Source organism: Aulonocara stuartgranti (genome assembly GCF_965226115.1).
Source record: "Aulonocara stuartgranti genome assembly, chromosome: 1".
NCBI classification, from domain to species: domain Eukaryota; kingdom Metazoa; phylum Chordata; class Actinopteri; order Cichliformes; family Cichlidae; genus Aulonocara; species Aulonocara stuartgranti.
In genome coordinates this window covers 21,384,002-21,399,987 of record NC_138939.1, presented here as the reverse complement: position 1 = coordinate 21,399,987, position 15,986 = coordinate 21,384,002, and the positions used below count along the sequence as shown (strand labels likewise).

The 15,986-nt window shown below is 38.5% G+C and overlaps 1 protein-coding gene across 2 annotated transcripts in view; it reads right to left on the bottom strand.

Moving 5' to 3' along the window:
• The window catches only part of pde3b (phosphodiesterase 3B), a 47,149-nt gene extending 35,319 nt beyond the window's left edge, over positions 1-11,830 (bottom strand). For both annotated transcript variants that reach the window (XM_082527070.1, XM_082527071.1), the window contains exon 1: positions 10,788-11,830. In XM_082527070.1, the coding sequence (XP_082383196.1) occupies positions 10,788-11,675 (888 nt within the window). In that variant the 5' untranslated portion in view covers positions 11,676-11,830. The remainder of the gene's footprint in view (positions 1-10,787) is intronic.
• Positions 11,831-15,986: the final 4,156 nt, after the last annotated feature.

Below are 15,986 nucleotides of genomic sequence, written 5' to 3'. Positions count from 1 at the left end.
CCATCAAATTCAAAATTAGATTTTTTTTTTTTTTTAACAAAATAGTGAAATGTGCCAGATCTGATATGTTTTCTATGTTCTATTGTGGATAAACTCTGGGTTTATAAGATTAGAAAATCATTCTGTTTTTTATTTAAATTTTAAACAGCACCATGACTTTTTTGGAATTGGGGTTGTAAAAAATAAATAAATATTAGCAGTGTAGTTTGCACTTTTTATTTCAAATTTGAAAATTTGCTGTCACAGGAGGGAGAGCAGATTGCATTGATGTAAACAATGATACAGGTTCCCTAGGAATTGATTACCTTGAACAACTGCCAGTAGATCAAGAGCAGCCTTGACAGGATGGGGGAGATATCACCCTGAAGCTCCGAGTTAGAGACCTCTGTCCGACACTAAATCTACCTACAAAATCTGACTTGAGAGGAAGGGGGATCTGACATTTCAGTGTGCGTGCGTGCGTGTGTGTCTGTGTGAGTGTGTGTTTGCGTGTTGGGGGAAGGGTAGATGGAGGAGTGGGGGTTAAAGTGAGAAAAAAAGTGAGACAGTGACAGACTGAAGAAAAAGTGAAGAAAAGGGGGTGGGGATTGGTCGGGTGCAGTCCCCCCCCCCCCCCCCCCCCCCTTACAAAAGAATATATATGAGTCTAAACCTCATCAATCCACTTTAAAATATTTACTTTTAAACATGAGTTGCTCTGAATAATTCGTGCACAGTTAGTGCAAATGACGATCTTGTTGGTTGGAGTTAGGGTTTTCATTGCAGTGACTAATAGCGCTTCACAGTTTTGCCCTTTTCAGTAGGATCTGCCCTCAGCTGCTAAACACACACAAGCCCTCCTCTGTAGCTGCGGCTGACGTCAACCGTCACTTAGCAACAGCCTTTTGGTGTAAAAGCAGCAGTGCTGACACCGTTTTCAAAAGAGGCGCACACAGAGAGACAGAAAGAAACTCAGAGAGAATGAGAAACAGATACTGAGCGAGAGAAAAGACGAGGGAGAAAGATTGCAAGGCAAAAAATGATAATTGTAAGAACGAATCACCAGCAAAAGCTGAAAACACTTTAAGAACATTGGAGGAAAAGATTAGGTTATGTCAATAAAGTTGTCTGGAGACTATTAACAGTCAGTAAAACCCATGGCATGTGCTCTTTTACGTTAGACTGAAATTTATTACATCCTTAACCTCTCCTTCTCCACGCTTAAATTCTCACAGGGGGCTCCCACCATCTATGTCACAGCAGTCAAATTTAACCCTACCACGCTGCTCACACACCATCACTGGACTGAGCAAACAGCCAGCACGTGAAAAGTTCAGCTACCTCAGCCTGAACCTAAAAAGCAACGCCACCTAAAATGTTTGAATTGTGGGGAATCTCGTGGTGTATTTAAGAAAACCTGAGCAGAAGCCAAGATATGCAAAGTATGGGAGGCTGGCACAACAGTTGCAGATTTTTTTTTTTTTTTTTTTTTTTAATGGCCCAGATTTATCTGATGGCAATGGCTCCGCATCGCTCTGACCAGTCCAACATTCTGGGCCTCAACAACACACAAACTCAGCACAAATAAGCTTTGTATAGATAATAATACAGGCTGAGACAAAGTCGGGACAGCACATTAAGGCTCATTAGAGACAAATAAGAAACAGGGGACATGCTGCCATAACTAATCCCTCAAATAACTGTAATTTATTGTTAGTCTTGTAAACAAAATGTTAAAAAAAAATACAACAACAACAACAAAAACCAAAGAAAATAAAACTATAAATTCATAATTTTTTTTCAGCCCCCTTTTAGACAGTGACTCCTCAGACACCAGAGTCATTAGGCTAAGCTCTGGTAGACCTATCATGAAAACTAAAGAGCTGCAAGCTAATTGCTGGTGATCATGACGCAAACCGTTTCCAGGGCAACCCGAGTTTTGGAGTACCCGCTCCAGCATTTCCTCATCTGTTTGCACTCACACCAGCAGGCTGACAATGCAGTCGCTGCATCCTGTTTCACTCTGCGCCTCGCACAAGTTAACCCTTTCTAACACTTCTGCCGCTGCGATGAGAAATTAAAAGCAGCTACGCAAACTAGTTTTGACTTTAAAGAAAGCGGGCTGGGAGCAGAATTCACAGAAGCTATCACGGCAGCCCATCTGGATCCAATCCCAAAAAGCAAGAGTTTTAACCAGTGCAATTCCCAACTGGGGCTTGCAAATTATACACTTTTCAAACAGAAACACCTGAAGAATTTCCATCACTCATACGGACAATATTACTGATTAATTTAATATTTATAAAATTGTTACCTATATTATGAAAGCTACCTGTGGAATCAGTGAAAAGTTGCTACGTTGAGAATTGGGACATCTTGGTCTTGATATCGCAACTGTTACACAACCTCCTAAACACACAGTTTACCCCTCATGTATCACTCTCCTTCAGTTCAACAGAGGCTCAGCTTGGCTCACAATTTGTCCCAGAGAATTATCACTTTCGCTAAAAATGGCTATTTCCATTTCAATTTAGAAACCAAGAAAAACACAATTCCTATATTTGAAAACTATTCTTGTCTGACTTGGACTGAGAGGGAAAAAAAACAATGATTAAATTTTTTTTATACTACACAAACACGTCTACTATTTTATTTTAAATTATTTTCTAAGTTAAAAAAAAAACAACAACAACATAAAACTACATATCAGTGCTGTCTTAAGTGTTCACGATGCATCCTCTGTAAATATCAGGCCCCGAGTGGCCCAATCTCAGCCAATCAGACTTGATTTGATTATCTTTTATACAATTAAAATATGAGATATATATGCTTTTTTCATACTTAATACCAAATTGAAAAAGATGCAATGACCAGGATTAAATGTGTATTGGAACACAAAACAGTGCTTGTTTCAGCATGCAGTCCACACACACACACACATGCACACACACACACACACACACACTACTCCTGAATTTAATATACATTGCTCAGACAGTGTTTCAGTTTTGATATAACAGCAAATCAAAGGGGGGGAAAACTAAACGTGCATCAAGGGTTTACATCTCCACAAACAACACATGAAGAGGCTAAAGACGCATAACAGTAAAAACGTACGTTTTTCACCACGATTTGATCTGTAGATCAACTGCATTTAGGCCCGAGCAGATTACAAGCACTGATTCTCCAACACATACGTGACTGCTTTTCTGAAAATACTGATAAGGCAGGATTTGCTCAAAGTAAACATTAACTTACACAGTGCTTACAGAATTAAATAAACTGCCAGCAAAATATATGCATATATCAAAGCAAAGTATAATTACAGATAAATATATAATTTCTATATATTTTGGACCTTTATGTGATTTTCTGAATGAATAAGTTGATATGAAGTAGACTCTTTTTTTTTTGTGGCACCTTTTTTCCACCAAAACACACTTCATACTGCACACTGCCTAAAGACTGAGTGCTTCGCTCTTTCTCATCGCTGCTGGAGGCAGACATTATATACTACCAGGCAATTAATAAGACTTGTAATCCCCCCCCCCCCCCTTCTCTGCAATAACCCTGTTGTACGTCACTTGGTTGTGACGTCAATGTTATATCATTCCACATGGCTTTACAGCAAGCTAACGTGACAGCTGAGAGCTGCTCTGCGTTTTCGCTGCTCTCCCTCCAACCTTTCTCTCTACAGCCTGCTTCTCTGTTCCTGTCTGCATGGTGGGGGTTGCGCTGATGGGAGAGGGGGTTAGTTAAGTGTATTATTTACTTCTTCTTGCCCCCGTGAAGTGGTAACCACACATAAAAGGGCTGTCTCCCTGAATTCAACACTGGCCTGCTAATACAGCCTCTGAGGTCTTAGTCATGAAGCAGAGCTTTTAGATTTCTGCCATGAAAGCCCAAATACATTAATCCTACTTTAAAAAAAAATTAAGTCTACTTTACTCTCTCCGTCTCAAAATACCTCAGTTGATCTCACAGACGCACGCTGACAGAGAGGGTTGGACAATAAAATCACTGTTTTGGAAAAACAGTCATTGGAGATAAATTATTCTAAAGGCCCATAACCAAATATGGAGCGGTTAATATAAATTTTCACTTGGTTTGTGGGTTCTTGGGTTTGTTTGTTTTTTCCATCCGGTGACCCTTATGACTATTAGACAGTCTCAAAGTGCAAGACTGATCCCACAATGAAATTAGCGAAATATAGTTTTTACTAAGTCAGATTGAAATCATTGATCTGTTTAAAATATCTATTAAATAAGAATTTAACACACACAGTTAACATAGTAAATCAAAGATTCTGCGATTGCAGTTAACCCACAATGCTTTGGCTGTGCAGATTTTGAGTGACAAAACGTAAAACTGAGAGCACAAGTTAACATTAACTGAAACTAAAACTAAGTCTAAAATTCATAGCCTGAATTTAAGGTGACAGCAACCACAAAGGGTTTTCCTATCTTGTCAATCTGACACATTCAAGGATCACACATTACAAAAAATCGTGTTCTCAACTAACAACAGAAACTGTTCCCATACAGTCACAAGCAGCGAGAGCTGAGAAATTGGCTTTCAAGAATAGTAAAGTAGTTTTTTGACTCAAGGTGAAATCCTGATGATGTCCTCTCATTTTTGCATTTGCTTCTTGCCCAAAGAAGCGCTGACACTAGTGCAGTTGGTACAATTCTATTTAAATTGTAGAGTTGCGGTTGACAAAAGATTAAGTAAGGCTGTAACGGCAAAGTCTATTTCATTTTTATGCTTGCCCACTACCTGAGAGTATTTAAAAAATGACAGATAAAATTTACAAAGGTAGTAAACAGTATACAGTTAAAATAAAAAGTTCATGATTTGAGTGGACACGAGTGGAACCGTGAATGTGCTTAAATGTCTTCAGAGTCGGAGGTGTTACGTAGCTAACATATTACACCTGTTTGGAGGTTCAGTCTTTTCAAAATAAAGCTCTTCCAAAGCCTGTCACTTATGGCAATGAACCAGTAATTACAAATCAGTAGTTTACTAAAACAAAATGCTTCCTTCATTTTCTTTGTATAACTCCGTCGTACAGGACACTTTGCCACTCCACATAAATGGACACCGAGTCAGAGAAGGCTTCAGCTTTTCCTGATTTTATTTAGAAAGCTTTACTTTGCATTTTAGATGCAGTATTGAAATGTATAAACTGATTCAGATTACACATTCAGACATCAGGTGATCGGATTTTCTAAAAGGTAATAATATTTGACTGGACATTCAATTTTCCATTCACAAACATGATTTTTCAATTCTTAAACAATTTGTCGAACCAGGATGCTCCTTTTTTAGCCAGTCATGATACTTGACTTGCTGTTGTATTGTATTCCATCAAATATTTTTTATGACTACAAACCTTTTCATTAATTTTCAAATGCCAACTTTTGGTAACTGAAATTAGGGACTGAATGATTGAATTTTTAATTCCAAATTTAATTGGGAACACAATTGTAAATCCTGATTTTTGCTATCTAATAAACCCATGTCTCCCAGTCCACTAGGGTCCGCTTCGGTCAGAGCGACATAGATTCTGTCATCAGACAGTGAGGGCAAAACTCCTTTCAGATATGCCTGCTGGTTTTTTAGGGGCTTTTCCTAGAGAATTTACATTGCAATGGACCAATTAAGCATGCGCCCCAGGCACCGGACTTCAAAAAACTATAACAGGAACAGGAATAACTCCTCGGCCTTTGGTTCTGTCAGGACTGCAACGGAGTGTAATAGCAGTGCATACCCTAAGTTCAATTCAAGTTATTCTACAGCAACTCTGGAGTCCAAAATTCCTAACTTTACCTTTAAGAAACAACGGTGATGGCTTTTGTCTAAACATCAAAGAAATACTAGTTCTACACAATTGTTAACCAATTTCTGGTACTGTAATGTACCAGAAATTGGAATAATACCTTCAAGTGACTGGGGACTTTGTGAGCAATACTTGGTGGCTGACATAACACTTTAAAAGAAAAACATCTTAAAGCTTTAAGGTTAAAACAGTATGTTCATAAATGTATCCTCACATTTAACTCACAGAAGTGATTTGTAAACGAGATTTTAGGGGGGAAAAAACTAGGTTAAAACTGCTTTTATTACCATGTTTTTACTCATACTGTTCCACCTCCACCAGTGTAAGGCCGACGGTGGAAACACAATGCAAAGCAAGACAAATAAAATTTTGGGAGCCAGCTACATAAACAATATCTGCACACCAAAAAACTATGTACACTGTTTTACACAATTTAAGGAAAATCTGCTAGAATGTGCATATTACAGACAGTACTTGTTATGTACATACATTTGAGGTGTAAAATTAAAATAAGGCTTTGCATAATGAACCAAATGGATATAGAAGTATATATCTGTGGCACCTGTAAACCATCATTATAGTTCTATCTTAGTGATACCAAAAATACCAAAAAGAAAGATCAATGATTAAATAGTAGGGTACTTTTAAAAACAGACTTTTGTAATTTGACTACTTTGCAATTGAAAATAAAACTTAAAGAAAGAGAAGACAGGCAAAGAAGGCAGTAAAAAATGCCCTAACATAAAGAAAAATGATTTTTCTCGCTCATAAACAGTGATTTGAAAGAAGTTAAGAAGTTATTACTGTCTGACGAAAATATGTTGTGGTGTAACTTTAACAAAATCAGAGACGTTCTAGAAAGACACTTAAAAAATGATTTAGCACAAAATTATGTCTCTCCTCTCATGAGGCGTGATCAAAAAGTTTTGGGAACGAGCCCATAAAAGTCAAAAACCATACATAACTCTAATATGACCAATGATCCATGTCAACACCATCTCGTCGTACATCTCTCACTTTAGAAACGTTTGCTTTTTTTTTATTGCTTCCTGGAAGTCCAATTACACTCTATTTCATTGTGCACTCTGCAACCTCATCATGGACCTCTTGGAAAGGACACACAGCAAAGAAAGAAATTTTATATAAACACGCCCGACATCTGGTGATAAGAGCTGGATATCTAGTCAAATGATAAAAGGAACACACTGGACCTGGCGTGTAGCCACAAGCATGTGCTGTGTAGCATTTTGTTTTCAACATTCATCAGGTAGTACATGAATTTGTCTCCCAGAGGCAGATTATAATCATATACCTTCTACTGTGAGGTCCTCACGTGTCTAAGACAGAACATCCAGCAGTAACGATCTCAAGCAAAGGGAAACACACGGTGCTGACTAAAGTATGATTTTTGGCCGCATCAACAGACGTGTTGCCATAGTTGCCAGATTCACTTCTCTGTGAACCTCAATACCATGAAAATCAAGTTAAAGGTTGGCTTTTTTTACATACTAGAGGAGATCCAGCACTCCTCAAAAAGGAGAAGGTGAAAAGGGAAACTGCACAAATTGTTTTTTAATATTTTATCTTTTTAGGCCCAGGCACATCTGAGCGTAAGAGCTGTGAGTCAGCTTCCGATGATGATTTAGGACCAAAAAAGGGAGCTACTTTAACAAAGCACGGGAATTTTGCTGGGTGAAGACACACTTTTTCCCCCACTTGAGGAAAAACCACACCGTTGACTACAAACAGGCTTTGAAGAGGCAGATACTATCCGCTGGTGACGTGCAACTGAAATATGTAAACAAATTACCCCATCGAGCGCTGCCGGAGCGCTCGCTAGTGGCGCTCCATGTGACAGGAAGAGCCAAGAGTGGATGGAAATAACTAATATGGTTACATAGTGATATACATTTTTCAGTGGTATTATGTGACATTATCGTGCAGACTTCCTACAAGTTACAATGTTAAGTTATTTTAATTATTGTTAACTTAAAAGCACTAAAGTTGTTATTTTATGCATTTAATTCAAATTTCCAGGGAAAATTCTTCTAATTCTATGTTTCGTCACTGGATATAATCTTGTCTCATTACTATTGCAATATAATGCCACAGCGGCTGGGATCTTGTTTCAATAGATTCACATTTCAAATTAGGAAGTCTGTCATCAGTGACATTAGCTCAGTGGAAAAGAAACATGGAAAATGTCCTTGATTTACTTACACTTATTGTAAGCACCAATTAAACATTACTCATTATCTGCTACTTATTGTTGTTAGAAACATGCGCCTAAAAAGGTATAAATATATATCTGACTGTGGTGTCTCTTAGGAGTTGCACTGTCTGAAGCTGCCTTTTTTAAGGGTATTCATGATGGAACAAGACTAATAACAATGGCGCGTTATTGAGAGCATATCTGCTAGTTCAATCATGACTTTAAAAAAAGCTTCCTACTATTGTGAATAGATGTATTGTAGAAAGACTAAAGGCTGTTTTTGATTTTTCTGACAGAACCCGCTAAAGTCACCAAACACAGGATATAGATGAGTCTCAACTTTGCAAAATTCCACTTGATGACAAAAAACAGCCACTGTTGTGCGCTACATCCTTTTCTTTCTTTCTTTTTACACAAGGAGTATCATAATGTAAAAATACAAATAAAAAAAACATACGGAGAAATGTGACGCATCAACTGGAATGTCCTCTATCTGCTCCATTATTTTCTGCACTGCCACAGTTATAAAACGGTCTTTTATCAGAGATTAAAAAAAGGGAAGCTGTGTTTACATCATTATCTGTTTTGTTAAAGGTTGTTGGCCGTGGGTTTAAGCCCTGACGAGCCCCATTTCATTAATGGAACTGTTATACATGATGGTGCAAAAAGCACTGATGCTGAAGTTAGCGCTAATAAAGTACATAATAGTTCAAATCAACATGCAGTTTTGCGTGCGATGAGGGAGCATGATAGCATGCAACTGTGATCTGACAATGATTCTAATGTTCTGTTTTGAGATTTGAAAGCACAATTTGAATATCTTTAGTCTGACTCTAGTCGCACACTCATGTCTGTAGTTCTGATCCAGAGCATCTTGACTTGTGTCTGCATTGGGGTTGAACTTTAAATCGGTTTTCCCAAGGCGATAGACATTTTATATTGAAAACCACATGTTGCTGCAAACAGAAAAACAACCTCCTGTCTTTGCAACTGAAAGACAGAAACCAGTACCCTAGTCAGAAATGCAGAACTGTTATGAACTGAACTGTTATGTGAAAATAAATAACGTGTTTGACATTACCAATGAACCCTGAGTGTTTTTATCTGTCTCTGTATTTTATTTTTTTTTAAATCTGCATCTGACACAGAAACGGTCAGGTCTTTAAATCATTAATTATTACTTATGTGCAATATAAAACAGACACAAACATCCCTGATAGCTCTTCACTACACACTCACTCACACATTGACAACTAACGGGCAATCCAGGCTTTAATTCACCTGACTGGCATGTGTCCACGCAGCAGATGGAGAGCACTTAAGCTGTTTGTCTCTTCTAGTCACAAAGAAAAACTCTTTGCTTTAGTGTTCACTGGAAGAGAGGCCAGGATACTGTGATGATAACATGTGGGAACTAAAGTTTATTATTAATTTGTTAATTTGCAATCAGTGTCCCGTTTTTACTTTTTAGCTGAAAGCAGTATTGCCCAGTAATTTTAAATTAAATTCCTATCAGCAAAAAGCCTAAAAACTAACTGCAGGCACACAGCGAGGCAACAGTTCTTTGCTTTTGTTGGGTTGACTTTGCAAATTTCCACTTCTATTCAAATATTTTTCCCAAAAATATTTAAGGTCAGTTCTTATAAATAATAATAATGAGAAGCTGACAAATGCTGGAGCTGAGGCCTTAATCCCAAAGCCTAATTCACAGATATTACAACCTACCATGTAACTATTCACTTCTCCATCATTTTCAGCAACACACAAGGTGCATTCAACTTTTCGGTGCTCTGTTTGAGGCCTAGTGCAATGTGACTATCAGGCTTCTAACGGCACACAACACAATGAGGTTAAAAACAACTACTGGAAATAGCACAACTGAGACAAACTGGACATATATTTTTAGTTCTCTTATCATTTCTAACAAACCTCGAAGGACACAAAACAATGTGTGTGAACTGATGGCTTGGCATCCACTAAAGAATAGCACTGGCAACAATAATGCTGGCATTTGTCTACACTGCCTACACTTAAATTAAGGCGACGGGCGGCGTAAGCTGTTTGCTCCCAACATATTGCATGCAACCTGATAGTCTTCATTTTGTACGCATATCACTCCATGTGGGTGTATCGGTTTTCAGAAGTGCTGCAAAGTGGAAAGGAGCACCGCAGGCTCTGCTGTGGAATTGTGGACACTGAAAGATGCCAGTGCGCGCTCGCCATCATTTTGTGTTGTTGACTGTTTGTCATGTGGGACTGAGCCCACATCACTTGCTTTGTTGCTGGCTGTGCTGTTATGCTGCCAGGAGGATGTTGACGTGCACTTGCATTTTATGGCTTGTGTGCCACACGAGCTCTTCGGTGAGGACATTCCCACGAAAATGTGGAGAGACAGCACTGCCTAAGTTTTGTATCCGAGTGCACTTCAAACCAATGGTAGCATTGTGTTTCAGGGTTAAAATCGGGGTTTTGGCCATTTGCTTGACATTATCGATCACAGATTATTAGCATTAATATAAGAATATTATATACGTGTTAGAAGCAACCTGCAGCAACCATATTGAATTTGGAAAACAAATTCTACCAAAGTGACTTTTGTAAATGCTCTGTGTGGGCTTTAGTGATACAGTATTGTGCTTTCAACTTGTGCACATGTGCACTCAGAGTAGCTGTGGATGAACAGTGGGCCTACTTTTGCAACAACAACAACAACAACAACAGCAGCAACAGACGTGGTCCTGCAGGGGGGAGACCTACCTGCTCTCTGGATATACAGGGCAACGAAGGTCTGCGAGGCATTTTACAACTGCCATAATAGCTGGTCGACGTCTCCCCCAGCGACACGCAACTGGACCTTCTCCTAGGTCTGATCACAGGGACCTTTTCCTCCGCGCTGGAAATCCCACTCGGTGCTTCCCTCGACGGGTAGTAGCGGTCAAAGCAGAGCCCCAACAGGGAGCCAGAAACCCCCGCAAAGCAGGCAAAGAGCGGTCTGAGCAGTGCGGGCAGACCGCTCAAACTTGTGAAAGAAACAAGCCACACAACGCTGGCAAAAACCAGTATGAGAACACTGTGTTTGAGTTTTAGCGTTGGGATCAGCGTGAGCAGACCCACACATCCCAACACGAATAACAACCTGCCCACCATTTGCATCTGGTGCTGGTCCTCTCCCCATTGTAAAAACCGCAAGACCAAAAAATCCCCGAGGTAACACGATGCTGGCAGTGACACCAGCCAGCATTTGGTGCTCTCCTTCTTTTTCCTCCTCAGGTAAAGTGTCAGGAAGAAGAAAGCACATCCTATGCTGAATAAAGGACTGATGGACTGGGAGAAGCCCGACAAAAAAGTCCGCAAATCCCAAAGCGAGTCACTTTGCAAGCTCCTGGAAATTAGAAAGGAGACCGCGAAAATCACAAAAGCGCCCACGTACAGGGCAGAGACCTTTAACAGTTTGGAGCTGAGAATGTCTTCGTTGCAAAACCTGCACACGCTAAACAAAAATCCCCTCTGATGGTCCTGTTTCAGGGGGGTGACGCAGCTCTTCACATAGCCGTTCCTGAAGCCTTCTGAGCTGTTTACACTTCCAGCTCCGTCGTGGTGCCTTGTTTTACTGTGCAAAACCTCTCCTTCCTCCCGTGCAGCCATGGCTCGACTGTGGCTCCTCGTATCCACGCGAAAGTCCCCCTCTCCTGCTATTCACGCCGTATTAACGCTCAACTACATGACAGCAAACGCACTCCATGGTCACTCAAACGTGCTCCAGCACTTGGACTAAAGAAAGAAGGTGAGATGTTGTTTTTACAGAAATGGGGCTCTCTGTCGCCGGCTATAGGCCACAACTCACACTGCATGGCTTATTTTTGCGATGTGGAGCGCTGAGCCCACAGACCGAACCAATCCTGAGACTTTATAACCCAATATTAGCAGCAGTGTACGATTAGACAGAAGAAGCTCATTAGAATATAATATAGCGAGGAAAACTGTTAAATTTCCATCGCAGGATGTCCCACAATGCAGTTTACTTGTTTTGTCTGCATCCCTTGTGTGCACGGGAAGTCTTTGTTAGTTCACTATTCATCTTATATGTGTGGCAAAGGCTTCATGGAAGTCTTCGCTTCATAAATAAACCCACTAACGCAGAGTTTCTTGTAGTGTTGACTCTTTCTCCTCTCTCGCTTATTATTAGATACAAATAAATGTAATTTAATTTAAATAAAATGATACTGCACGACGCCGAAATTGTTTTGGTCTTCTGGTTAAAATGTCATCGCTGCTTTTCGCAGTCGTTGGATCCATCGACTTGCACTGTGATCGTTTGGTTTGCCTGTCTTTAGCTCAATCGATTCTCGATTTTATCGATCTGATCAGGCTAAACCAAACAACAGTGAATATCACCCATTATCCACGGACGTAATGTAGACATATACAAAATTATGCCGCTAAAACATTTAAGGGGCACTCGGACCATTTTTAACATTTATTATGTATTTATTTATTTTATTTTTTACAAATTACACAGCGTTTGTTAAAACATTTTTTTGATCTTGAACATTTAAATCATTATGATTTATGTGTGATTTAAGTACTCCCTTAATTTTTTATTTATTTATTTATTTAGCTGTGGATACATCCACTCTCAATCAAGCGTTTGCTGTGGAGGAATTTTGGCTCACTTTTATTTGTAGGATTGTTATAATTCAGCCACACTGGAGGGTTTTCAAGTATGAATGGTCTGTTTAAGGTCATGCCAAAGCATCCTGATTAGATTGGAGTCTAGACTTTGACCTAGTCACTCCTAAAGAAAAAAAAATCCCCAAAGTGCTGGGGATCATCGAAATGTTTTTTGGGAAGTGTGAGACAAGCCTTTGTGTTCTTTTTGCTCAACAGTGGTTTTCCCCTTGGAGCTCTCCCACAGATGCCATTTTTGCACAGCCTCTTTCTTACTTTCTTACTCTGACCTTAACTGAGGCAAGCGAGGCCTGCAGTTCTTTAGATGTTGTTCTGGGTTCTTTGACATTAGTCAGTGTTCCAGACTGATATCAGAACAAGGGCAAATAATTTTTTCACCATAATTTTGCACAGTAAATTTCTCCTTTACTGCATGGTGAATAAAGTCAAAACAGGTTAAAATCCTAACTGCAAATTCCAAAGTGCAGCTTATACAAGTGTACTTTATTTCACTGTATATATTTTAAATAATGTCTGATTTAAACTACAAGTGATGAAAACAGATCTATATTCATATATAGATTCTTAAAAATTACAAAAATCTGCTGAATGTAGTTTTTTAAAAATGTTATTTTAATGTTATTTTTTATGTTATTACAATTGTAAGTCTCACTAGGGACAAGGATTGCTGGTATTTATAAAAGATTAGGTCTTAAAAACCTTACACGTTTTAATTCAACTGTTTTAGCATTTGTTACAAAACCATACTGATGGTTGTTTTTTGTAGCCAGCTTGTGAGCTTTGTTGTTTCTTTTTAGCTGATGATAGGCTTAGACATCTCTTTGAGTTAAAAAAAAAATGACTTCCTGGTTCGAGCGAGCTGTGGTTAAATTACTATTACTGTGTAGAGATCACCTGCACTGAACTGCACAGAAGGCATTTCCCCATTTTCATTAATATGCCAAATGTGCAAAGAATGGCAGAAACCAAGAAATTGGCCTTTAAAAAACTCCTTTCCACTGCTAAGCATTGCTGAAGTCCCATGAATTAAACTGACAGTCTCAGGTTACCTTAATCATGCAGAAGAAAGTATGTTGACGCCATAACAGACTATTCTTAGAGCTGCTATTTCTGTCATTTTTCCACCGACACAGTAGAAAATCACATTTCATTAATAATATTAATAATGACTGCAGTTTCCTTTAGTCAGTCACAGAGCCCTTAAAGTGTTTCCCCTTAAAATTAAGGCATTTGTAATGTAGCCCTGATTGGTTACATCTTTGTCTCTGCAGCGGAGCTCAGTGGAAGGGCAAGGTGCAGACAGAGTTTGTTTAATTTAATAAACTGTGCTTTGCATGAAAATACACACAAGCAAAATGAATGAAAGTCAGCGCTTATACTGGCAACTACGATTATGTGAAATATAAGTAACAATGACCTTTTATATTCCTTCTTAAGCTAATCTGAATGGTCTGGCACAATATGACGTTACTGCCCCAAAAGTAAGCATGCCCGTTGAACAGGATATGTGTTAAATGCCAATCCTATGATTACTTATCATTTCCAAAAGGCTCATCATCCATCTGTATGAAGCAAACATGTATTTTGTTCCCTGGCTGGCAGGGCTCTTTGTGATAAGTGTACTTTGCTCTTAACTTGAGCCATAAATCTTCTTTATCAGCTTCAGTTTGAATTAGCGCAATAAACGGGTCTGTGGAAGTGGGAATTAATCAGTGTTGGGATCAATTTTGCCTACTGTGGCGTCTACAACAGATAGTTTGCAAAACAGCGTTGTGAAAGCCTGATATGACAATTTAATTCAATTCAATTATATTCATATAGTGCTAAATCACAACAATAGTTGTCTCAAGGCATTTTATAATGTAAGGTAAAGGGCTTAGAGAATACAGAGGAAACAGAGAAAACTCCAACAATCAGATGACCGCCTATGAGCAAGTGCTTTGGCAACAGTGGGAAGGAAAAACTCCCTTTTAAATGAAAGAAACCTCCAGCAGAACCAGGCTGATGGATAGGCAGCCATCTGCCATACTGGTTGGGGGTGAGGGGAGGAAGACAGCATAAAGACATGCTGTGGAAGAGAGCCAGAGATAAATAATAAGTGGTGTATAAACACATAGAACCTGACACCTCAAAAAGTAACAATAACAGTGCCACGTTACTGTACATGGGAGCATTATTCTTTTACTGGGCGTTATTCTGCCATAAACCTACTGACCAAATAACTGCTGTTTAACAGACTTTTAATGGGACTTGTCTATTCACCATCTGTGCGTATAAAATCACTTTCAGTCATGGAAATTATTAATAATTAAATAATTAAGTATTCAGATTTTTAAAAATATATCCTAATAGTCTCTTTGCTTTGGTGCTGTTGGCCATTGATTGATGCATGACTGAAAAGTGATAATAATGGGTGGATGGAAGATTCTGAGGCACTCATATGATTCACTCAAGTCTCTGCCCATCCAATGTGTTACTAAAGTAAACACTAAAACCTTCCACTGGAGGGTGCTGCATACTGTTATTGTTAAGGTACTCGTGTTTTAATTCGGGGTCCATCCATACACGCATTATCTATGCCTGAGCAGCTCTTGTAGGTGTAGTGTGTAGGTGGTTTATCAAGGTGAGATTAGGCAGACTTCAGCAGGTGGGTATTACTATTAAAAAACACATATGTTTTTGAAAGGAGACCCGTAGATACCCAAAGTCTCAATTAGCATGTCTATCAAAGCCATCATCATCACTTTTTCTTTTTTTTCTTTTTTCTTTTTAACCAAATTTTTAGTTAGCTTTCCAAGTTGACAAAATAATTGTAATTTAAAAAAAAAAATCTAAACTATAGTTTTTATTTTTTTAAATTCGTTGACAAATCTACTGTCAAAAAATATTTATCCCCAAAATGCTAACTTTAATAATTTGATTTTAAGTATGTGTTCCGCGTAATTTCTTACATAACTGTAAAATGTAAAATGTAAAATTTAATGGAATATGGTCTAATTAAATGTACTTGATTGGTATGCATTCAGTTTATACCCATTACTTTTTTCTTAATGATTCATTATTTGGATACATAAACTGTTGATTTTATATATTTCATTTGCATTTCACTCAACATTATTGCTTCATGTTTATGAGGGCAAGAATTATTTATTCATTGTGTTGTTTTAGTTTAATTTTAGTTAACTATAATGCCTTACTTACTTACAAAACAGCTTAAAAAAGTAAACGTATCTCAACCATAGAAACAAGGTGACAGACAACATACAT